Source organism: Garra rufa, chromosome 9, assembly GCF_049309525.1.
Source record: "Garra rufa chromosome 9, GarRuf1.0, whole genome shotgun sequence".
NCBI lineage: Eukaryota > Metazoa > Chordata > Actinopteri > Cypriniformes > Cyprinidae > Garra > Garra rufa.
Window position 1 is genome coordinate 37761903 of NC_133369.1, and position 24966 is coordinate 37786868.

General features: G+C 32.0%; 1 protein-coding gene across 1 annotated transcript; it reads left to right on the top strand.

Moving 5' to 3' along the window:
* plekhg6 (pleckstrin homology domain containing, family G (with RhoGef domain) member 6) lies at positions 1-24966 on the top strand. The gene is given in 16 exon segments (XM_073847851.1): positions 1-5; positions 516-708; positions 2521-2652; positions 2735-2887; positions 4590-4685; positions 4934-4984; positions 5402-5551; positions 5661-5771; positions 9557-9706; positions 10694-10828; positions 10927-11046; positions 11137-11266; positions 13641-13868; positions 18721-18730; positions 20382-21662; positions 24184-24966. Coding segments are annotated over 16 exon segments (3117 nt in total). The 3' UTR covers positions 24356-24966.

Genomic DNA, 24966 nt, shown 5'->3' on the forward strand with positions numbered 1-24966 from the left:
ATGAGGTAATTTTTATTTTTTGGTTAACTATCCGATTAATGATGATATAAAGTGTTAATAGAATGAAAATATAAAAATAATACAGTATAAAAACTGTTTGCGTGAGGGTTCAGACTAGGGGCATAGAAGACATCGCAAGCTCAGTATAAAAACAAGATAACTTACGTCAATGGAAAATGATAATAAACCCACCATAATAGAAAAACAAGCGTCTGTGTGTGACACGCTGGGTCAGGTCATAAGATCTGAAATGTTTTGAAATTTAAAGGTCACACCAGTGGGCTTCAAAAGTCTGGTATCAGTTCCTTTCAGTTGTGGTTTACAGTTTTTTGTGGGTTATAAAATGTTATGCATTATGCCCAGCACAGTGATAAATGAAGCATGGCAGCTTTTATTTATTTTATTTTTTTGGTAATTACTCAACGCTGAGTGTTCACTTCTACGTATCGTTTCCCTGTCTTTGATCTGTGTTTGACTACCAATCCTCTTACTGTAATCTTATCTGTGTCTATTAGTAATCCATCAAAAGGACCAGAACTGAGCAATGTCATGGCCCCAGAGGAAATTGCCCTTGGTGATAAGAGTGACAGACAGCGGGAGGAACAGAAAGAGGCAGACACAGACACTCCTGATGGACATGTTGCAGTTCCATCAGTCACTCAGAAGAGGGCACAAGAGAAACACAGATATAACACTGTAGGCTACCAGGTACTGAATTAGTCAAAAGTATCATTCAACAGTGTTATCATTATGCATTATGCAGATGCTTTCATCTAAACTGACTTTTAAGGGGAGACACTGCAGGCAAAAACGCTGTTTTTTCATGCACCTATCAAGTTTGAGATTTTGGGCTTTTTTGTTTTTCATAAAGTGTTTTTTCAGAAATGAGATACCCAAAATGCCCGGTGTGTAAACTTTTGACTTTAGTATGTCAAAAAATTTCAACAAGAATTTTGAAACTGACTTCATTCAGCATTTTGATTTTTGTACTAGAAGTGTATGCAAATTAGCGCATATTTCATGAAATCATGCCTCGTTTGCATATTTAAACATAACATTTTAGAAAACTTGTAATACAAAAAATGTTTGCAATTATCAATCTAATCAATCAACTGGGTAAGTAAAGTGAAAACTATTAGTTATTGTTTTGTACCCTATTCACCAGTGTCTCGCCTTTTAGATGAATAACGTAACCAAATGCCAAAAATGTCAGAGGGTACTACTGTTCTGATGTCATAATGAAGAAAAAGGCCTCATAAAGGATTTAATTCAAAGTAAAGGCTTTAAATAGTTAAGAACAATGTTTTATTACCAAAAATCTTTTGTCATGTGGCGCAACCAGCAAGTCAAGTGGTGCGACCAAAGTGCCGAAGAAAATCCAAAAAGTAAATGATTTCAGAACCACTAAAACATTGTGTGTCGTGGTCGATAAGTTTCATAAAATAATAGTCTTTTTATGACATGGTTAATTCAGGTTATGTGAAATATTGTGTGGTACAGTACAACCTTCTAATATGGAGCACCAAATTACTCAAAATTAAATATTTTATATGAATATGAATGATTACGTGTTGTCTTTAAATAGTTAATAAAAACACAATAAACATTAAATTACTTTTTAAATCATTACACAAATTAAGGAATGACTGTAATTTGGCCCTCCATGTCCAAAAATCTTTTAATATTATTATTATTATTATTATTTTGCACCTGTTGTTCTGGACTTCTGAACATGTGAGCACCACTAAGTTGCAGAATGAAACCAGTGGAAATTGATGTTTATTTAAAAATAGAGCTGAATCTGTGTGTGAGGGTTATGGTATGTACGTTTTTCAAAATTATATGCATCTGTGATCCTTGGGAATCAAAACCAGGACCTTGGAAATCTCTACTTCCAGTTTTTAGCTACAGGAACCCTCACACACAGATTCAGATCTATTTTTAAAATAAACATCAATTTCCACTGCTTTCATTCTGCATCTTAGTAGTGCTCACATGTTCAGAAGTCCAGAAAAACAGGTGTACATATTGTCCTCAAGTGATTTAACCAAGTAGAACATAGAACAATGTGCTTTGCTGGTCCTGGAATAACATTTGTATCAATCACTCAATGTCCTCTGGGTATTTAAGGCTATAAGGAATGTTTTTTAAGGATCAACTGAGAATGTTTTTGAAGGAAAAACATCTAAATCCTGTTCATGCTTTTCACCAGTTTCAACTTAAAAACTTACGTTTAGTAGCCGCCTTAAAATTTTAAGTTAAATCAACTTAAGTCATTTTAACTCACAAGTTAAATCAACTCATTTTTAGTGAAATAAGTTAAAATGACTTGAAGTTTTAAGCTGATTTAACTTAAAAATTGTAAGACTGCTGAACTTAAGTTTTTATGTTGAATCTGGTGAAAACCTTTTACAGTGTACGCAGTCATGGATGTTGACTACAAAACAAAAACAAAAAAAACGTGGGTTAATCAGGCTTCTGTCATTCAGCTTTTCACATTTAACAATTTTTCATTGCCAGAAAAAGAAGCAGAGGGCAGCTGTGGACTTTTCTACAGTGAGCAAGGGAACATCTGTCGGGGTGAAAAGCAGAGTTGCATTAAAGCAGGCACTTTTTAGCCAGGGAGTGTCTGACAAAAATGGCACATTTGAGGTAATTCATTTTTTCCCCCTGAACTGGGTACCTAGTTCATAGGTACAGAGTTAAATTTTTCTTATTCCAATATCTCTCTCAGGAACGATCGGTTGGTGTACAGGGGCAGGTGGACACACTAAAACAGGTTCTGGACTCTTTTAACCTACCTGAGGACCTGAGGTGGACATGGGGAGAGGGAGGTACTGAAATAACACTGGAAAAGAGCTGGACAGACATAGTGCACTCCCATGAGGTAACAGAGTTGCTTGTTTACATCTTGTCCAATTCTGTGGCTAATTTGTATGAATTCATACATTTTCAGTAACACTTTATATTAACTGCACACTATGAATCATTAGTTAAGCATTAGAAAATAGTCAATTAATCCTTTATAAAGCATTAGTAAGCAGTTTATAAATACAGCTATAAATATTTTGTTCTTGAGCATATCTACAATTTTTAATAATTGTATTTTTATACTTTATTAATGATCAATGTATAATTAAGTTGATCTAAATTATTACGTTATTTACAAACCAGTTATTTTGGAATTGTCAGTGGTTCATAAGATCATTTAGAAAGTGTAAGTAAATGATAAATAAACTATTTAAATGTACATTATTATTTAGACACATGATAATAGTTGCTCAGTGTGTTAATAAATGCTTTATTAACATATTCCTGCTGTGATTCATGCTTAAGTCAGGTAGTTATAAAACATTTTGCCATGCAGCCATCTATTTTTGTGAGCTCGTCTAAAGTGAGGACTATTTATACCTTGTAAAGCATTTACAAAGAAGATTTAAAGGCTCATTTATCTTCCAAACAGAAAAGTTAAACACAGAGGGATACAGAACACAGATAAATTTTATTCAAGATGCAAAAAACAAAACTGTACAACTGTACACTTGATAAAAAAAATAAACCTCTGCAATTTAATATATAAATATATTAAATTAATTATATATATATATATATATATATATATATATATATATATATATATATATACACACACACACACACACACACACACACACACTACTATTCAAAAGTTTGGGGTCAGTAAGACTTGTAATAGTCTTTAAAGAAGTCTCTTATGCTCATCAAGGCTGCATTTATTTGATTAAAAATACAGAAAAAAACAGTAATATTGCAAAATGTTTTTACAATATAAAATAATGTTTTTTTATTTTAACATACTTTAAAATAGAATTTATTCCTGTGATGAAAAGCTTAATTTTATCAGCTGTTACTCCAGTCTTAAGTGTCACATGATCCTTCAGAAATCATTGTAATATGCTGATTTATTAATAGAATGATCAATGTTGGATAATATCATAAGTTGTGCCAAACATTTTTTGGAACCTGTGATTTAAAAAAAAGTTTGAAAAGTACAGTGTTTATTCAAAATATAAATATTTTATAACAATGGAAATTATTTATTATTATTTTTTAATAAACTTTTAATTATTAAACATCCTTGGTGAATTAAAGTAGTAATTTCTTTAAAAAAAAGAAACAAAAAAAAATGTACTGACCCCAAACTTTTGAATGGTAGTGCATACATATATATATATATATATATATATATATATATATATATATATATATATATATATATAAATAATAATTCATGTGTACAGTTGCACAGTCTCTTTTTGCATCTTAAAATAATATTTCTGAGTTCTGTATCCCTCAGTGTTGTGTTCATTTTTTCTGTTAGGAAGATAACAGCCTTTAAATCTCTTTTGTAATAGATATGCTTAGAAATCAAGAACAAATTTATAGCTGTATTTATAAACAGCTTACTAATGACTATAAAAGTTGGGACAATGCTTTATAAAAGATTAACTGACTTTTTACTAATGCTTAACTAATTATTCATATTGTGCAGTTGTTATAAAGTGTTACCGTATTGGTGACTTTCTCTTTCTCTCCGTCTCTATTTCTAGTCTATGTCCAAAACACAGCGACACCAGCAGGAGGCGCTGTGGGAGCTTATAAATACTGAACTTACCTACATCAACAAACTCACTATTGCCAAAGACGTATGTATAACATTATTATATATTATGTATTTTTTAATGGATGTAAATCAGATATATATAATATATATAAAATAATATATATAATATTATATAATATAATATTATAATAGTTATACACGTATGCTGTGCAGATAGCCTTTATCACCTTTCTCAGTCCTCTGCAGTTTTATTCATGCATTTTAAACGTTTTATTGTTATAAATGGTGCATGTAACACTCTGGCTAATGCATATCCTCATTTCTGCACAGCTTGTGATGGCAGCACTATCACACTGTCACAGAAACGGATTCCTTCAGGAAGTAAGTGCATTTCGTCTCATCTTTCACATGTTTGCATGGAACCTTTTTCTTCTGAATTGACCTTCTAGAGTTACATACTCAGCATATCTAAATGGCAGGCAGACGGGCTGCACAGCTGTATGCGGCGGCAGAAGTGCGGTCAATAATGTGCCGTTCACTGACATCTGTGAGATCACTCATTCTGTTCAGTTTTCAATCTAGAGCATTACCGGTGATGTCACGAATGGAAACATTTTGCGTGGACAAAATGGAAAATAATTTTGCTCTGGCGAAGAGCGTGTGGGTGACACCACCTGTATCAATTAATCTTTTTCCATTACTGTCTGTTCTTTTTCTTTCTTTCTTTCTTTCTTTCTTTCTTTCTTTCTTTCTTTCTTTCTTTCTTTCTTTCTTTCTTTCTTTCTTTCTCTTTTTCAGGTCAGCCCCACAATGCTCTTTTCCAATCTTCCTGCTATCCTTGATGCACATCGACTCTTTTGGCATCAAGTGATGTATCCAATGTTACAAGAGGTCCGTCTCACTGGAAGACCTTTTGACCCCCTCCGACTTGAGCCAGGATGTTTGCAGGTATGATAGAATGACTATACATTAAATTATAAGCAACTTTTCCCATTGCCTAATATGCCATTTCAAATTTCTTTTCAGTGTTTATACTCTCATTTTTCATCTGTTCCAGTTTCCTGACCGTTTTTCTGCATATTTTGAATACTGTTTGGTAGAGGAGAGAAATGTGGAGTTTACTCGCAGACAGCTCGACACAAACCCACAGTTTCACACGTATCTTACGGTACTGAAAATCAGATTTATATGTTAAAAGCAAAAAATTATTGTAAAAATTATTTATTTTTCCTGTAAGAGCAGGCGTGGCCATTTGTATATTTTATGGGTCTGGCTTCTGGTCTCATTTGCGTTCAGCTATATTTAGCTGTACAAATAGGTTGTTTTGCTGCTTAATATTGTAAATCGGTGTGTATTACCATATTATTTTAATTATGAACACTGGTTTGTAGTGCAAACAGTTTTATGGTTTACTGCACGTTGTTATTCTTCTCATTATTTCCCTATAGCGGCTCATGAACTGGAAGTCTCGCCCACAGGCTTAGGTAGATTGAAAAAAAAAATTAGAAATTAAGAAACAGTATCAAACATACAAGAGTGCTGATGTTCTAAATATTAGCATGTTTCAGCTGTTACACAAGGCTGCAAGTAATTAAAGTCATAATGAATACTGACTAACTCACATTTTAGAAACAAAAGTTGGGTGAATTATTCAGTGACTCCCTCCCTCAGTCATTTGGTTCATTTCTGAACAAGTCAGCGTTTTTTAGCAAATAGGTTAAATGGATTATTCAGATGTCTAATGCATGTACTTCTTGCCAGCTACAGGGTCACAGAAAAACGCCTAAAGTGTTCAAATGTGGAAGTCTGTTTCCGCCACTGAATCTTCTTCTTTCTCTCTTGGCTTGCTCCCTTCAATCAGGGGTTTGCCGCAGCGGAGTGATCTGCAATGCCAATTTGGCACATGTTTTACACCGGATGCCCTTCCTGACGCAACCCAGTCCTGAGAGTGCACTAACTCGTGCAACCCCAGTGCTGGGACATAAACACTTACTCATTCGTTTCCGCCACTGAATAAAAATTAAAAAAGGTAATTGTGAGTTCTCGCAATTCTGACTTTTTTTCTCAGAACTGTGAGATATAATTGCACAATTGCGAGTTATAAAGTCAGAATCAGAAAATCAGAATTGTGAGATATAAACTTGCAATTCTGACTTTTTTCTCACAATTGCGACTTTGTATCTTGCAATTCCGACTTTTTTTCTCACAATTAAGAGTTTGTTTCTCAGAATTGTGAGAATTGTAAACTTGCAAATGCGAGTAATAAAGTACAGTTCTGAGGAGAAAAAAGACTATTATGTGTTGTATTAATTCTGACTTCCTTTCTCAGAATTGCGAGTTTATATCATGCAATTCTGAATCACGCAATTGCGACTTTATTTCTTAGAATTGCAATGTATATATTACGCAATTCTGACTTTATAACTCACAATTGTGAGTTTTCGCACAATTCTGAGAAAAAAAGTCTGAATTGCGAGATAAATCGCAATAACCTTTTTTCTTTCTTTTTTTATTCAGTGGGCTTCCATTGTTCAAACACAGTGCTATAAAAAGTTGAAAATTCCACTTCTGTTTTAGTCCAAAAACAATTTTGGAACAACACTAAACCAATGACATTATGTTAATATTTACAATATTACATTTTTCAGTTCTTGTTTTTTCCTGAGGTGTTTTAGAGATATAAAAGATTTAATTCTTGTGCTGTGCTGAACATCTTTTCTAAATTTTGTGTTACGATCGCTGATGGCTGACAGACATCACAATGTTGATTATATCGCTGGGAAATTATACTGTATAAAAAAACTGTGGCCGTCAGGGAGCCGCTAATAATATGCAGGGTATTGAAGTCGCTATTAAATGCATGCTTAATCTTAATTAATACTGCTTGTACGTGTCTTTATCTCCTATTAACTTAAGTTTGTCAAATATTGCCCCCTTTCCTGCTCACTAAGTTCCTGCTCTATTTGATTTGGCAACTTCCACACATTTTTATTTCGTGGTTAAGACATCATAAATTAGCAGAACAACATATTCAGTAGTATATTAACCATGCAATCCATGCTCTTGTTTACATTTGAGTATCGCCAATATGGCCGGACATCCGGGTAACTGACCAAAACGGGACATAAGTGCAAACCCTCTATTATCACCAATTATTGGATTCAACTGTTTTGTCAACTTGTTTTCTATCATTTAGCACAGATTTTGTATTTCTTTTTAGAACTGACTGGTGGTAATGTTCACTCAAGAACTAAAGTGCATAAGCTCAGATCAATGGGGCCGGTTAGAAATTAAAAGAAACTGATAAAAAATTGAATCCTATATTTGGTAATAATATAATGTGATGACAAATTTCTAATGAGTTTTTTGTAAGGTTGATCATTTTTGACCAGGAACACCGCAAGTGTAACAAAGCGGATGAAAAAAACTCTAAAAACCCTAAAAATACATATAGTATGCTTTTTTGTTATGCCCTGTGTGAAAAAAGTCTGTTTTAGCCCAATGCAATAACATTAACTAGAATTTTCAGGAAATCCTCTCCAGGTCAAAACACAAAACACACACAGATAATTTACTCACCCTCTTATCATCCAAGATGTTTATTTCTTTCTTTCCTTAGTCATAAAGAAATTATGTTTTTTGAGGAAAACATTACAGGATTTCTCTCCATATATAGTGGACTTCAATGGTGTCCTTAAGTTTGAACTTCCAAAATGCAGTTTAAATGCAGCTTCAAATGGCTCTAAACGATCCCAGCCGAGGAAGAAGGGTCTTATCAGGTGGAAAAAAAAATTACGATTGATATACTTTTTAACCTCAAGTGCTCGTCTTGTCTCGCTAGTTTAATGCAGTTAAGGTATGTCAAGAAACTCCCTTCTCATTTTCTCCTCCAACTTCAAAATCATGCTACATCACTGTTTTACTTTTTTTTGTAAAGGGTGTTTGATCTTCTTTGCATGTTCACTTTGTAAACACTGTGTCTGTACTTCTGCAGCGATGTAGGGTGATTTTAAAATTGGATGAGAAAATGAGATGGGAGTTTTGAACTGTATTGAACTGAAATACACAGAGCACATGCAGAGCTAGACAAGACGAGCATTTGAGGTTTAAAAAGTACACAAAATGTCAATTTGTTTAGATTGGATTGTTTAGAGCCATTTGAAGCTGTATTTAAACTTCTTTTTGGAAGTTCAAACTCACAGGCACCATAGAAGTCCATTATATGAAGAGAAATCCTGGAATGTTTTCCTCAAAGAACATAATTTCTTATCAACTGAAGAAAGAAAGATATGAACATCTTGGATGACAAGGGTAAGTAAATTATCTATACATTTTTGTTCTGGACGTGAACTTCTCCTTTAATAGATCTTAAATGTACAAAGATGTGCAGAATATGTTTGAAAGGTTTGAAAATGTTTTAAAAGGAAACTTTATTGTTTATGGAAAAAAGGCTGGAAAATTAAGGCTGGAAAAAAGGTCAAATATAGATTTAAAAATGGCTAGCGAGGTGTGAATTTGTTTTCCACATTTCAGATGAAGTGTTTACCACACCAAGTTCCCCTGTCAATGTTTTTTGTACCAGTGGACAGTATGCAAAGTCAGCAGGATAGAAATGACTGTGTGATTGCCTGCCTTTGTGGTGGTTTGACTGTAGTGGTAGGTTATGGGGGTGAGCTATTTCCTGAAGGGTACATAGTAGAAATAACTGCACATCAAGCCCTGAACTAGCTTAGTAACTAGCTGTATTGACTAGCTGTACCGTAAAATATTCAGTATAATTAATGTTGAGTTCATTTAAGCAAAATATATCAATATATATATATATATATATCAATAAATGAATTCAGATGCACCACAGATGAACATGAGCTATAGATTACAATCGGATATGTTGCATGAAGATACATGCATGCATGCATTTTCCTAATTATCTTGATGAAATCTGTTGTGCAGTGGGTGGAGAATCATCCACAGTGTGGGCGAATGAGACTGGGCGATATGCAGGCCAAACCGCACCAGAGAATCACCAAGTACCCTCTTTTGCTGAAAGCTGTGCAGAAGACCACAGAAGACCTCCACACCCAAAACGCACTCGAAAGAATGGTGAGACTGTGTGTGGTGATGAATCACATCATACACTGTAAATTCAACGAAGTGAATTATACAAAATACATTGGCATTTATGTTGCCACTTTGCTACAGCAAAAAGGCATTGATATTATATGGAAAATATTATTATTTATTTAAATTTTGTATTATTATTATTGTTTTATAGGTATAGTGGTTTCACAAAAAATACTGTGAAAACTAGGGCTGTCAAACGATTATTCCTGATTAATCGTGATTAATCGCGAATAATCGCATGTAAAATAAAAGTTTTTGTTTATTTAATATACAGTATGTGTACTGTGAATATTTATTAGATATATATAAACACATGCAAATATAAAATATTTGTATATAATAAAGTTTATATATATATATATTTAATACATATATGTATGTGTGTGTATTGATATATACATAGTTAATATACAGATACATACACATACATTATGTAAACACAAACTTTTATTTTACATGCAATTAATCATGATTAATTGTTTCACAGACCTAGTGAAAACCTGCACGTCAACATTTAAAAAATGAGATGGAAAATCTAATTTAATTTGATTAAATTTCAGGATTTGAAGCATGAAACATTTACGCCTTGCAAACACTTGTTATTGCAGTTATTGCACAATCATTTGTGCTGCTGTAATTAAAGCAAAAAGTGTAACAAATTGAATAAATATAAGTGTTTCACTTAAATTATTATGAATAGAACAGAAAAAATATAGAAGCACTTTCACTACTTGAAATATCACATCATGAAATGATTGTGTAAGACTAAAAGTATGAGAAAGGTCAAACTCTTGAGCTGCACTGCGTTTGTTATCGTCTTTGTAATCTATCTCTCAATACATCTCACTCTCTCTCTCTCGAATATGAGCTGCTTGCACAGTCTTTATTCTATTATTGAAGTTAAAGATAAAGATCTGCACTCATTCTCATTCTCACTCTCTTTCTCTTTTTCTTTTTCTCCTGCAGTTGAACAGTGTCAATAATTTTCTAGAATCTATCAATGACTATTTGCAACTTAAAGAAGACACTCTGGCCCTTTCTGCCGCTGCTCAAAGGATAGAGGGATACAAGATTGAAGGTCTGAGTGAAGAATTAGACAAGGTAAACACACACACACAAAAACAAATCTTTGAATGACTATGAATTGTACATGCTTTGCATATAAAACAAAAAGGCTAATGGGAAGATTTCAACAACAGTATATTTGTGAGTACTGCTGCTTTGATTTGATGAGCCCAGTGAAAGGGGTGGGACCAAATGTCATACGGAAGCAATTAATGGAAGAAACTTTGAAGGTCAGACTACGAAAGGAAACCAAGGCAAGTGAAACGACAAACAAAGCGAATTTGTTGTGTAAATGATTTTTGTATTGATCATAGAATTTCAACATCTATTTCTGGTTATGTTAGGAGCTTGTGGTCCTGCTCTTCACTGATGTGCTATTGATGACTAAAACGCAGAAGAAATCAGACAAGCTGAAGGTAGTGCGCCCCCCTCTGCCTCTGGAGAGAATACACTTCATTGAGTTTAAAGATGGATGTGAGTGTGACCACTAACTCCTACATTTAACAATCTCAACTGCATGAAAGAATGTTTTTCACATCAGTATGAAAAGACTGTTATATCTCATGCCATATTTAATGCATATGGGGCATTGGTCACAAAATTTTATTTTAATATGCCAAAATAAAACATTAAACACTACCACACTGCAAAAAATGCTTTTCTTAATTAGATTTTTTGTCTTGTTTCCAGCCAAAATATCTGAAAATTCTTAAATCAAGAAGCATTTTCTAGACTTTTCTTGTTTTCAGAAAAAACTAGTCAAAATTATGTTTTTTTGCTTGAAACAAGCAAAATAATCTTCCAGTGGGGTAAGAAAAATGATCTTGTTTTTTGTTTAAAATAAGATTTTTTTTTCTTACCCCATTGGCAGATTATATTGCTTGTTCTAAGCAACAAATCACTTAATTTTGGATTGTTTTTTTCTGAAAACAAGAAAATAATTTTTACTCGTCTAGAAAATCCATCTTGATTTAAGAATTTTCAGATATTTTGGCTGGAAACAAGTCCAGTTCAAACCTTTGTTCAAGTTTTTGAACAGGAAGATTTTTATTGTTTTTAAATAAGTCTCTTGTGCTCACCAAGCCTGCATTTATTTGATCTAAAATACAGCAAAAGCAGTAATGTCGTGAGATATTTTTACTATTTAAAATAACTGGTTTCTATTTGAATATATTTTGAAACGTAATTTATTCCTGTGATTAAAGCTCAATTTTCAGCATCATTACTCCAGTCTTCAGTGTCACATGATTCTTTAGAAATCATTCTAATATGCTGATTAGCTGTTCAGGAAACATTTTTTATTATTGTCATTATCATTTTTTCAGAATTCTTTAATGAATAGAAAGGTCCAACGATCACCGTTTATCTGAAATAAAAAGTTTTTGTAACATTATACCTTTTTTTGACATAAAATTAATAATACATTTTTGAGAAGCAAATCAGAATATTACAATGATTTCTGAAGGATCATGTGACTGTAGTAATGATGCGAAAAATTCAGCTTTGAAATCACAGCAATAAATTACATTTTAAAATATATTCAAATAAAAAACAGTTATTTTAAATAGTAAAAATTAAAAAAAAAATTAAAAATTACTGTTTTTTGCTGTACTTTAGATCAAATAAATGCAGGCTTGGTAAGTAGAAGAGACTACTGTTTAAAAACTTTTGACTGGTAGTATATTTTAAACTGTAAATATTTGATCATATGCACCACATATTATCAAATGCACCACACTTAGAGACAAAAAAAAATCTGTGGAAAAACAGAAAACAGGTAATGTTCTGTACTATCACTAAAATGAATTCCTTTATATTAACACATGCGGGTCTTATTCCAACTGACTTTTCTTAGAGTGCTCACCATATACAATGTGGTCCACAATTTTGAGACCTGAAAATCTAGGATTCAAAATGTTATTTAAACCAGGAAACCAGGACAAATTACATTTAACAAGTTAAAGGATCATTTTAAAAACTAAATATTTTGGATTTCCCTATTTTTAGGTCACTAATCTGTCACATTGATCATTCAAACTCCTACAAAAGGTCATGTTTTTCTTTTAATTGTAGAACAAGATGCTTAAACATTTTACCTAAACTTTTAACTTTGACACTGTTAACCAAATAATAATAAAGTATTGCATTTCTATCAATATTTTAATGCAACTTTTCACTCTTGTAAGTTAAATATTTTTCACTGTTGTGCTATTACAATAATGCGTAATAATTAAAAATAGTATGTTAGTATGTCATTTATATGGTTTTAGAAATGTGTAAATCAGTTTGTTTATCACTAAATACTGTAGGGGAGTCTCAGAGAGCAAGGGTAGGATTCAGTTGCAGTGTTTTTAACAAAATCATAATAATGAAGGGACAAGAAAACATGACACTACACCAAGTGTGAAACACCGAAGCAAAAGCATGAAGACATAGAAAGCATTACATACAGCCAGTCAGTTTCAAAATGCACATTGATTTTCCACATGGAAAAAGCTTTCCATGTATAAAAATAGTTTTGTTCTATGTAATAAAACAGCACATTACTTGATAAGCTGGTTTCTGATTGGTCTTTATGGGAATGGCACCACCTAAGGTGTGTCAAATACCTGCTCATTCAAGTCCTGGTACATTGTCACAAAAGATGGAATTTTATATACACATTCTGTCGCTAGGAATTCTGGGCCTTGTGCACTGACTCTGCTAAGGGGCCCCCTTACAATCACGTTGTCTGTTGCACTATTAACCCCCCTGTCTGACATCCCTGCTCTGGTGCACTTGAAGGGAACTTTGATATTAGATAAAATCTTATACTGTCTATTTCTTCCCTTTTTGCTCTGTCTGGTAGATTCGTTTGTGTTAGTGGAGGTTGGTGATTTAGGTTGTGCTGTCAGTGTGAACTTCCTGTCCACACCCAATCCAGACAGCTGTGCGTCATGGGTGTCTGCTTTGCGTGAGACTCAGGTACTTGCATTCCTCTTGCAGCAAACACACACTTGACACCAGTGCGACAGGATGTACAAGCCCAAGCCTGAAGAAATGTCATTTGTTTTTTCCTAAATGAATTCTGTGTACCGTCTACTTTTGGCACTTGCATGAATAGGGTACAAAGTAGACTCTAAAACACTTAAAATATGAGGTAATTTTTCCATAATGACCCAACTAGGATGTTGATCTTAGGAGCTGCTCAAAGTAATTTATATCCAATTTATTTATTTATTTGAATTTGAATTTCTGTTTATTTTAAATGAGGGGTTTTCTATTTTTTTCAATCCTGTGACCATAGATTGTAGGAATTCTATCAATAATCAGTGAATTAAAGTCTAAATTAAATAGACAGAGTGACAGAGTTGAACGGGGTTTCAAATTTACCCAAGAATTAAGCCGCCGCTCAGTAGGGGCTAGTTGCACTTATTGATTATAGTTATTTTTAGACATACATTTACTAAACTTAAGAAAAAATATTTGTTTGATAGTTTATTCTTAATTAAGTAACAGAGTTGAAAGTAACAGGGTTGCAAATTTACCCAATAATTAAGCTGCCACTCAGTAGGCGCTAGTTACACTTATTGATTATAGTTATTGTTAAACGTCCATTTATTAAACTAAAGAAAAAATGTTTGTTTAATAGTTTATTCTTAATTAATTAACAGAGTTGAAAGTAACAGGGTTGCAAATTTACAATTAAGCTGCCACTTAATAGGGAACAGTTACACTTATTGGTTATACTTATTGTTAAATGTCCATTTACTAAACAAAAAAAATGTATATATTCTTATTTAAGTAACAGAGTTGAAAGTAACAAGGTCGCAAATTTACACAACAATTAAGTCGCCACTGAGTAGGTGCTAGTTGCACTTATTAATTATAGTTATTGTTTAACGTACATTTACTAAACTTAAGAAAAATTATTTTTTGTTAGTTTATTCTTAATTAAGTAACAGAGCTGAAAGTAACAGGGTTGCAAATTTACCCAGCAATTAAGCCGCCACTCAGTAGGGGCTAGTTACACTTATTGATTATAGTTATTGTTAAACGTACATTTACTAAATTAATTAAAAAAAAAACATTTATTTGATAGTTTATTCTTATTTAGGCAAAAGAGTTTAAAGTAACAGGGTTGCAAATTTACCCAACAATTAAGCTGCCACTCAGTAGGCGCTAGTTACACTTATTGATTATAGTTATTGTTAAACATCCATTTATGAAACTGAAGAAAAAATTTTTGTTTAATAGTTTATTCTTAATTAATTAACAGAGTTGAAAGTAACAGGGTTGCAAATTTACAATTAAGCTGCCACTTAATAGGGGAACAGTTACACTTATTGATTATAGTTATTGTTAAACGTCCATTTATTAAACTAAAGAAAAAATGTTTGTTTAATAGTTTATTCTTAATTAATTAACAGAGTTGAAAGTAACAGGGTTGCAAATTTACAATTAAGCTGCCACTTAATAGGGAACAGTTACACTTATTGGTTATACTTATTGTTAAATGTCCATTTACTAAACAAAAAAAATGTATATATTCTTATTTAAGTAACAGAGTTGAAAGTAACAAAGTTGCAAATGTACCCAACAATTAAGCTGCCACTCAGTAGGGGCTGGTTGCACTTATTGATTATAGTTATTTTTAGACATGCATTTACTAAACTTAAGAAAAAATATTTGTTTGATAGTTTATTCTTAATTAAGTAACAGAGTTGAAAGTAACAGGGTTGCAAATTTACCCAGCAATTAAGCCGCCACTCAGTAGGGGCTAGTTACAATTATTGATTATAGTTATTTTTAAACATACATTTACTAAACTTAAGAAAAAATATTTGTTTGATAGTTTATTCTTAATTAAGTAACAGAGTTGAAAGTAATAGGGTTGCAAATTTACAATTAAGCTGCCACTTAATATGGAACAGTTACACTTATTGATTATACTTATTGTTAAATGTTCATTCACTAAACAAAAACAAAAATATATTTGATTGATAGTTTATTCTTATTTAAGTAACAGAGTTGAAAGTAACAAAGTTGCAAATGTACCCAACAATTAAGCCGCCACTCAGTAGGGGCTGGTTGCACTTATTGATTATAGTTATTTTTAGACATGCATTTACTAAACTTAAGAAAAAATATTTGTTTGATAGTTTATTCTTAATTAAGTAACAGAGTTGAAAGTAACAGGGTTGCAAATTTACCCAACAATTAAGCCGCCACTCAGTAGGGGCTAGTTACACTTATTGATTATAGTTATTGTTAAACGTACATTTACTAAATTAATAAAAAAAACATTTATTTGATAGTTTATTCTTATTTAGGTAAAAGAGTTGAAAGTAACAAGGTCGCAAATTTACACAACAATTAAGTCGCCACTGAGTAGGTGCTAGTTGCACTTATTAATTATAGTTATTGTTTAACGTACATTTACTAAAGTTAAGAAAAATTATTTTTTGTTAGTTTATTCTTAATTAAGTAACAGAGGTGAAAGTAACAGGGTTGCAAATTTACCCAGCAATTAAGCCGCCACTCAGTAGGGGCTAGTTACAATTATTGATTATAGTTATTTTTAAACATACATTTACTAAACTTAAGAAAAAATATTTGTTTGACAGTTTATTCTTAATTAAGTAACAGAGTTGAAAGTAATAGGGTTGCAAATTTACAATTAAGCTGCCACTTAATATGGAACAGTTACACTTATTGATTATACTTATTGTTAAATGTTCATTCACTAAACAAAAAAAATATATATTTGATTGATAGTTTATTCTTATTTAAGTAACAGAGTTGAAAGTAACAAAGTTGCAAATGTACCCAACAATTAAGCCGCCACTCAGTAGGGGCTGGTTGCACTTATTGATTATAGTTATTTTTAGACATGCATTTACTAAACTTAAGAAAAAATATTTGTTTGATAGTTTATTCTTAATTAAGTAACAGAGTTGAAAGTAACAGGGTTGCAAATTTACAATTAAGCTGCCACTTAATAGGGAACAGTTACACTTATTGGTTATACTTATTGTTAAATGTCCATTTACTAAACAAAAAAAATGTATATATTCTTATTTAAGTAACAGAGTTGAAAGTAACAGGGTTGCAAATTTACCCAATAATTAAGCTGCCACTCAGTAGGCGCTAGTTACACTTATTGATTATAGTTATTGTTAAACGTCCATTTATTAAACTAAAGAAAAAATGTTTGTTTAATAGTTTATTCTTAATTAATTAACAGAGTTGAAAGTAACAGGGTTGCAAATTTACAATTAAGCTGCCACTTAATAGGGAACAGTTACACTTATTGGTTATACTTATTGTTAAATGTCCATTTACTAAACAAAAAAAATGTATATATTCTTATTTAAGTAACAGAGTTGAAAGTAACAAGGTCGCAAATTTACACAACAATTAAGTCGCCACTGAGTAGGTGCTAGTTGCACTTATTAATTATAGTTATTGTTTAACGTACATTTACTAAACTTAAGAAAAATTATTTTTTGTTAGTTTATTCTTAATTAAGTAACAGAGCTGAAAGTAACAGGGTTGCAAATTTACCCAGCAATTAAGCCGCCACTCAGTAGGGGCTAGTTACACTTATTGATTATAGTTATTGTTAAACGTACATTTACTAAATTAATTAAAAAAAAAACATTTATTTGATAGTTTATTCTTATTTAGGCAAAAGAGTTTAAAGTAACAGGGTTGCAAATTTACCCAACAATTAAGCTGCCACTCAGTAGGCGCTAGTTACACTTATTGATTATAGTTATTGTTAAACATCCATTTATGAAACTGAAGAAAAATTTTTTGTTTAATAGTTTATTCTTAATTAATTAACAGAGTTGAAAGTAACAGGGTTGCAAATTTACAATTAAGCTGCCACTTAATAGGGGAACAGTTACACTTATTGATTATAGTTATTGTTAAACGTCCATTTATTAAACTAAAGAAAAAATGTTTGTTTAATAGTTTATTCTTAATTAATTAACAGAGTTGAAAGTAACAGGGTTGCAAATTTACAATTAAGCTGCCACTTAATAGGGAACAGTTACACTTATTGGTTATACTTATTGTTAAATGTCCATTTACTAAACAAAAAAAATGTATATATTCTTATTTAAGTAACAGAGTTGAAAGTAACAAGGTCGCAAATTTACACAACAATTAAGTCGCCACTGAGTAGGTGCTAGTTGCACTTATTAATTATAGTTATTGTTTAACGTACATTTACTAAACGTAAGAAAAATTATTTTTTGTTAGTTTATTCTTAATTAAGTAACAGAGTTGAAAGTAATAGGGTTGCAAATTTACAATTAAGCTGCCACTTAATATGGAACAGTTACACTTATTGATTATACTTATTGTTAAATGTTCATTCACTAAACAAAAACAAAAATATATTTGATTGATAGTTTATTCTTAATTAAGTAACAGAGTTGAAAGTAACAAAGTTGCAAATGTACCCAACAATTAAGCTGCCACTCAGTAGGGGCTGGTTGCACTTATTGATTATAGTTATTTTTAGACATGCATTTACTAAACTTAAGAAAAAATATTTGTTTGATAGTTTATTCTTAATTAAGTAACAGAGTTGAAAGTAACAGGGTTGCAAATTTACCCAGCAATTAAGCCGCCACTCAGTAGGGGCTAGTTACAATTATTGATTATAGTTATTTTTAAACATACATTTACTAAACTTAAGAAAAAATATTTGTTTGATAGTTTATTCTTAATTAAGTAACAGAGTTGAAAGTAATAGGGTTGCAAATTTACAATTAAGCTGCCACTTAATATGGAACAGTTACACTTATTGATTATACTTATTGTTAAATGTTCATTCACTAAACAAAAACAAAAATATATTTGATTGATAGTTTATTCTTATTTAAGTAACAGAGTTGAAAGTAACAAAGTTGCAAATGTACCCAACAATTAAGCCACCACTCAGTAGGGGCTGGTTGCACTTATTGATTATAGTTATTTTTAGACATGCATTTACTAAACTTAAGAAAAAATATTTGTTTGATAGTTTATTCTTAATTAAGTAACAGAGTTGAAAGTAACAGGGTTGCAAATTTACCCAACAATTAAGCCGCCACTCAGTAGGGGCTAGTTACACTTATTGATTATAGTTATTGTTAAACGTACATTTACTAAATTAATTAAAAAAACATTTATTTGATAGTTTATTCTTATTTAGGTAAAAGAGTTGAAAGTAACAAGGTCGCAAATTTACACAACAATTAAGTCGCCACTGAGTAGGTGCTAGTTGCACTTATTAATTATAGTTATTGTTTAACGTACATTTACTAAAGTTAAGAAAAATTATTTTTTGTTAGTTTATTCTTAATTAAGTAACAGAGGTGAAAGTAACAGGGTTGCAAATTTACCCAGCAATTAAGCCGCCACTCAGTAGGGGCTAGTTACAATTATTGATTATAGTTATTTTTAAACATACATTTACTAAACTTAAGAAAAAATATTTGTTTGACAGTTTATTCTTAATTAAGTAACAGAGTTGAAAGTAATAGGGTTGCAAATTTACAATTAAGCTGCCACTTAATATGGAACAGTTACACTTATTGATTATACTTATTGTTAAATGTTCATTCACTAAACAAAAAAAATATATATTTGATTGATAGTTTATTCTTATTTAAGTAACAGAGTTGAAAGTAACAAAGTTGCAAATGTACCCAACAATTAAGCCGCCACTCAGTAGGGGCTGGTTGCACTTATTGATTATAGTTATTTTTAGACATGCATTTACTAAACTTAAGAAAAAATATTTGTTTGATAGTTTATTCTTAATTAAGTAACAGAGTTGAAAGTAACAGGGTTGCAAATTTACCCAACAATTAAGCCGCCACTCAGTAGGGGCTAGTTACACTTATTGATTATAGTTATTGTTAAACGTACATTTACTAAATTAATTAAAAAAAAACATTTATTTGATAGTTTATTCTAATTTAGGTAAAAGAGTTGAAAGTAACAGGGTTGCAAATTTACCCAACAATTAAGCTGCCACTCAGTAGGCGCTAGTTACACTTATTGATTATAGTTATTGTTAAACGTCCATTTATTAAACTGAAGTAAAAATGTTTGTTTAATAGTTTATTCTTAATTAATTAACAGAGCTGAAAGTAACAGAGTTGTAAATGTACCCAACAATTAAGCTGCCCCTCAGTAGGGCTAGTTACACTTATTGATTATAGTCATTGTTAAACTTACATTTACTAAACAAAAAAAAAACATTATTTGTTTGATAGTTTATTCTTAATTAAGTAACAGGGTTGAAAATAACATGGATGTAAAGAGAGCCAAAGTGGACACTAAATGTATCATGGAAACTGACTTTTTCATACCATAACAAAGTGTATGTGTAGCAGAATACTGAATCAGAACATCAAATATAGTTGAATAGTTGACTATAAACTGGTTCTTGTTGATGATCACAGGCGGCCTTAGAGACTTTGAGGAAGAAGGAGACACTGAAAACAACAAGTATGACAGAGTTTGGTGGATCAGAGAGACCCATCCAGGACAAACTGTCTGACAAAGTCATGGAGGATCCTGATGGCCAATCAGTATCTGATAGATCTGATAGTGACATTGACCCAGCTGAGTCTCTAAGGCTACAGACTTCCCATACGCGCAAGTCTGAGACAGAAATGTTGATAGATGTAGAGCAAAGCAAAGTTCAGCAGCTGGCAGAGGATAGGAACTCTCCACTGATTGGCCAAGAGAATGATCACAGCCAATCAGCTCATGAAGAAGTTGCAGGAAAGACAGATTCAGCTGGATTAGGAACTGAAGAAGGGAGAAACATGACTTATAGTAATCAGTTGGATGAGGAAGAGGCCCTATCTAAAAAAATATCAGAAAGGCGAGTTACATGGAAACATGGACAGCGGTCACCTGCAAACTCTAATGACGTTACACAACAGGACCAGTCGAATGGATCAAATACATTGTTGCCTGGTGGAGATGTGGAGAAAAATGTCACTTCTAGCCAATTCTTGCCAAGCACTTCTGCATCAAACAAACATCCAATAACTGCATCATATGGAGCAAGTGCAGAAATAGGGGAACCAATGCATCTGGATCAAGAAGATGACTCGCAAGAAATCAGGAGGAACTCTGTGTACAGCCAGTCAGGAGATGACAATGAGTTCCTCACAGAATCAGGGAGGTTCCCCAGGAAACTGAATTCTCCTCGCATCCGGAAGAGACGTCCGAATAATTTGCAAACATCTCTCCCCTCTGATAGTTCCAGAACAGCTGTGAATGGATTAGAACACACATCCAATGCAAACTCCAGTGAAAACCAGAGAAGAACATCCAACCCTTCCATTAAACCTCAAGATTCCCACAGAGTGCTAAAGCTGGGATCTCTAAAAAACAACCATGGAACATTATGGAATGTCCCTGAAAAAAAATTGTCGCCAGACCCTCAGATACACTCTGAATCTGAACAGACACGTGATGGAAACTTTCAAAAGAAACCAGTCAAACTTAAGACACAGAGGAGCGCCTCCATTCCAGAGATCAGCCTCTCCCAAAGTTCCTGCCCACCTTCTCATAGACAAAGCCCGTCGCCGCCACCAGGCCTGGTCCCCCGGCTTCACCCTTCTACACTCCAGGGTCTGCTGCAGAGGGCGAAGGACCGGGAAAGAGAACGTGGACTGGGAAAAAGAAAGGGAAAGAAAAAAACTTTATCTCTACAAAATTCTCCTACGATCTCCACCCCTCCATCTCCGTCGGTCAGCGAAGGAGATAGAGAGGCTGAACGAGAGCAATCTGCAGTACCCCGTATGAAATCTACACATGGATGGAGAGAGGGGAACGTGGATGAAAGTGAGGATGAAATGAAAGAGAGGTGAGTTTACATGGTGAGTCATTGCTAAATGTAATCTGAAAGCAGGGTTGCATCTTCTTAGATAAAGGAGTACTTCGTACATTAAAAACATCAGATGGCGTCATGCAACCATTTTTTGGGGAAACTAGTTTCTGTTCTGGCTACTTATTCTAAAAATACAAAAAAAAATTTTTAATTTGAACTCCAACCTAACATACTATATATATGTTGTTGTCATTTCAACTAGACAAACAGTGATGACCATGATTTTTCATAGCATAGAATTAGATTTTGTATTTTAATAGAAATTTTGCTTTAAATGGAAAGAGTAAGAGTAATGTAAGTTATGGGAGGGATGATAGGTGAATATCTATTTATATATATATATATATATATATATATACTGTATATATACTCAATGCCATTCAAATATTTGGTATCAGTAATACTTGTAATGTTTTTTAAAGAAGTCTCTTATGCTCATCTAGGATGCATTTATTTGATCAAAAATACAGAAAAAATAGCAATATTGCAAAATGTCATTAATAGTGGTTTCTGTTTTAATATACTTTAAAATATCATTTATTCCTGTGATGCATTAGATATTACTCCAGTATTGAGTGTCACATGATCCTTTAGAATCATTCTAATATGCTGATTTATTACTTTTATTATCAGTTGTGCTGCCAAATATATATTTTTATTTTTTGGAAGCATTTATTTAAAATATAAATATTTTCTAATAATAGTCTTTGCTCTCACTTTTTATCAATTTAACACATCCTGGCTGAATACACTGCAAAAAATGCTTTTCTTACTTAGATTTTTTGTCTTGTTTCCAGCCAAAATATCTGAAAATTCTTAAATCAAGATGGATTTTCTAGACAAGTAAAAATAATTTTCTTGTTTTCAGAAAAAACAAGCCAAAATTAAGTGATTTTTTACTTATTAAGCAAAATAATCCGCCAATGGTGTCAGAAAAAAAATCTTATTTAAAACAGAAAACAAAATAATTTTTCTTACCCCATTGGCAGATTATTTTTTCTGAAAACAAGATCATTTTTACTCGTCTAGAAAATCCTTCTTGATTTAAGAATTTTAGATATTATGGCTGGAAACAAGACAAAAAATCTAAGTAAGAAAAGCATTTTTTTGCAGTGTAAAAGTAATAATTTCTTTCAATAATGTACTGACCCCAAACTTTTAAACTGTAGTGTATAGTTACAAAAGATTTCTATTTTAAATAAATGCTGTGCTTTTAACTTTAAAAAACAAAAGCGTCACTGATAATAAATCAGCATATTAGAATGATTTCTGAAGGATCACGTGACAGACTGAAGTAATGATGCTGAAAATTCGGCTTTGATCACAGAAATAAGTCAAATTTTAATGTATATTAAAATAGAAAAACATTATCTTACATCGTAATAATATTTCACAATATTACATTTTTTCTGTTTTTTTGATCAAATTTCTTATCAACTTCTTTATCAAACATTAATAATCGTACTGATCCCATACTTTGAAAAAATTAAATACATTTTTATTTTGGTAAAAAAAAAAAATCTTAACATTATATATGAATCTCGATTAAGAAATAATATGCAATATATACAATAAATACATTCATAAATAAATGATTTAACCCCTAAAAATCTTACATCATTTGTCTAATTTAAAATGCCACTTTGAATGTGTATTTGGGTGTGTGTGTGTGTGTGTGTGTGTGTGTGTGTGTGTTTTTTTTTTTTTTTTTTACTTAAAATATAAATATTCATTCCTCTAAAATTAACCCCAAAAATAACCTTAACTGCCCAGTGGAAAATCAATCATTTTCATTTTAAGTATATTTGTTCCATTTGTGAGATGACTGTAGAGAGACCTCACTGTGCTGCGGAATTTAACAGTTTCATGTGCGTTATTTCTTCTCTCTGCCCACACGCACAATTCATCTGTGTACTGTTACATAAAATTATTACATTCAACCCTACCCTGGAAATTGTAAGACAATTCTACAACAGGATGTTGTAAAATTGTATATAAGCATTTGTTACGTCTCTGGTTTTGCATTATACACAAGTTAGTTCTTCATTAAGACCATTAGGAGTCAGGCTTTCCCCCGAAAAATAATTACATGCAATAATAATGCACTTCTAGTACATTTATACAATAGTACATTTCTTTAAGAACTCATTAAAAGCTATGTAGTAATCAGAACAGATTAGATCAACTTAGATCAAACTTATTAGATTAATGAACCTAATTTCTTAACATTTCTGACTATTTGTATGTAGCTTGAGCTTTATATTCATGGTTTTCAATTAAGGGTCTATGGACCCCTGAGGGTCTTTTATGAGGGTCTGTGAAAAAAAATGGCCATTTCCTTCTCTTTTTTTTTCTAAAAATGTCATTTTACTATAAAAACTTAGTGTCAGATTTACTTAAAATATTTTTTTACAGTGTAGAGAAGAAAGGACATTAACCTTTACTATTTTGAAGAGTTTACCCATTTACCCATAAACCTCTTTTCTCTCTCTTGAAGCAATAATGTCCTTGATGGCATTAGCGTGGACTGGCCAGGCTGGTGTTTTGACGACGAGGAGGTTTTTGACTTTCAGTACTTTGACGATGAAAACTTATTTGAGAAGAAGCTGACCGCAAATGAGTCCCGGAGGTCAGAGACAAAAGATGAAATAGAATGTAGTGAGGTATAGCTTATAAATGTGTGAAAAATGTTTGGAAAAATGTAATATATATTAAGTTATGTGGTGTTGTTTAATGATTATGTAGCATGACTATTGTCAAAAATATGTGACCCTGGACCACAAAATTAGTTTTAAGTAGCACGGATATTTGTAGCAATAGGCAAAAATACATTGTGCGGGTCAAAAAGATCATGTTCCATGAAGATATTCAGAAAGTTTCTTACTGTAAATATATCAAAACTTATTTTTGTTTAGTAATATGCATTGCTAAGAACTTAATTTAAACAACTTAAAGGCGATTTTTTTGCACCCTCAGATTCCAGGTTTTCAAATAGTTGTATCTCAGTCAAATATTAATAGTCCTATCCTAACAAACTATACATCAATGGAAACCTTATGTATTCAACTTTCAGTTAATGTTAAAAAATTGACCCTTATGACTTTTTTGTGGTCTAGAGTCAGATATTTGCGTGATATATAATACCTGCACACTGTTTTTTATTGAAAGATTAATTAACATAGTGTACAGAATGTTTTCTCTGTATAGCGATATACAAACAACTGTTTATAACTTGTATTTACTGTACACAAGAAGCTAAAATTAAAACATGAGAAATTAA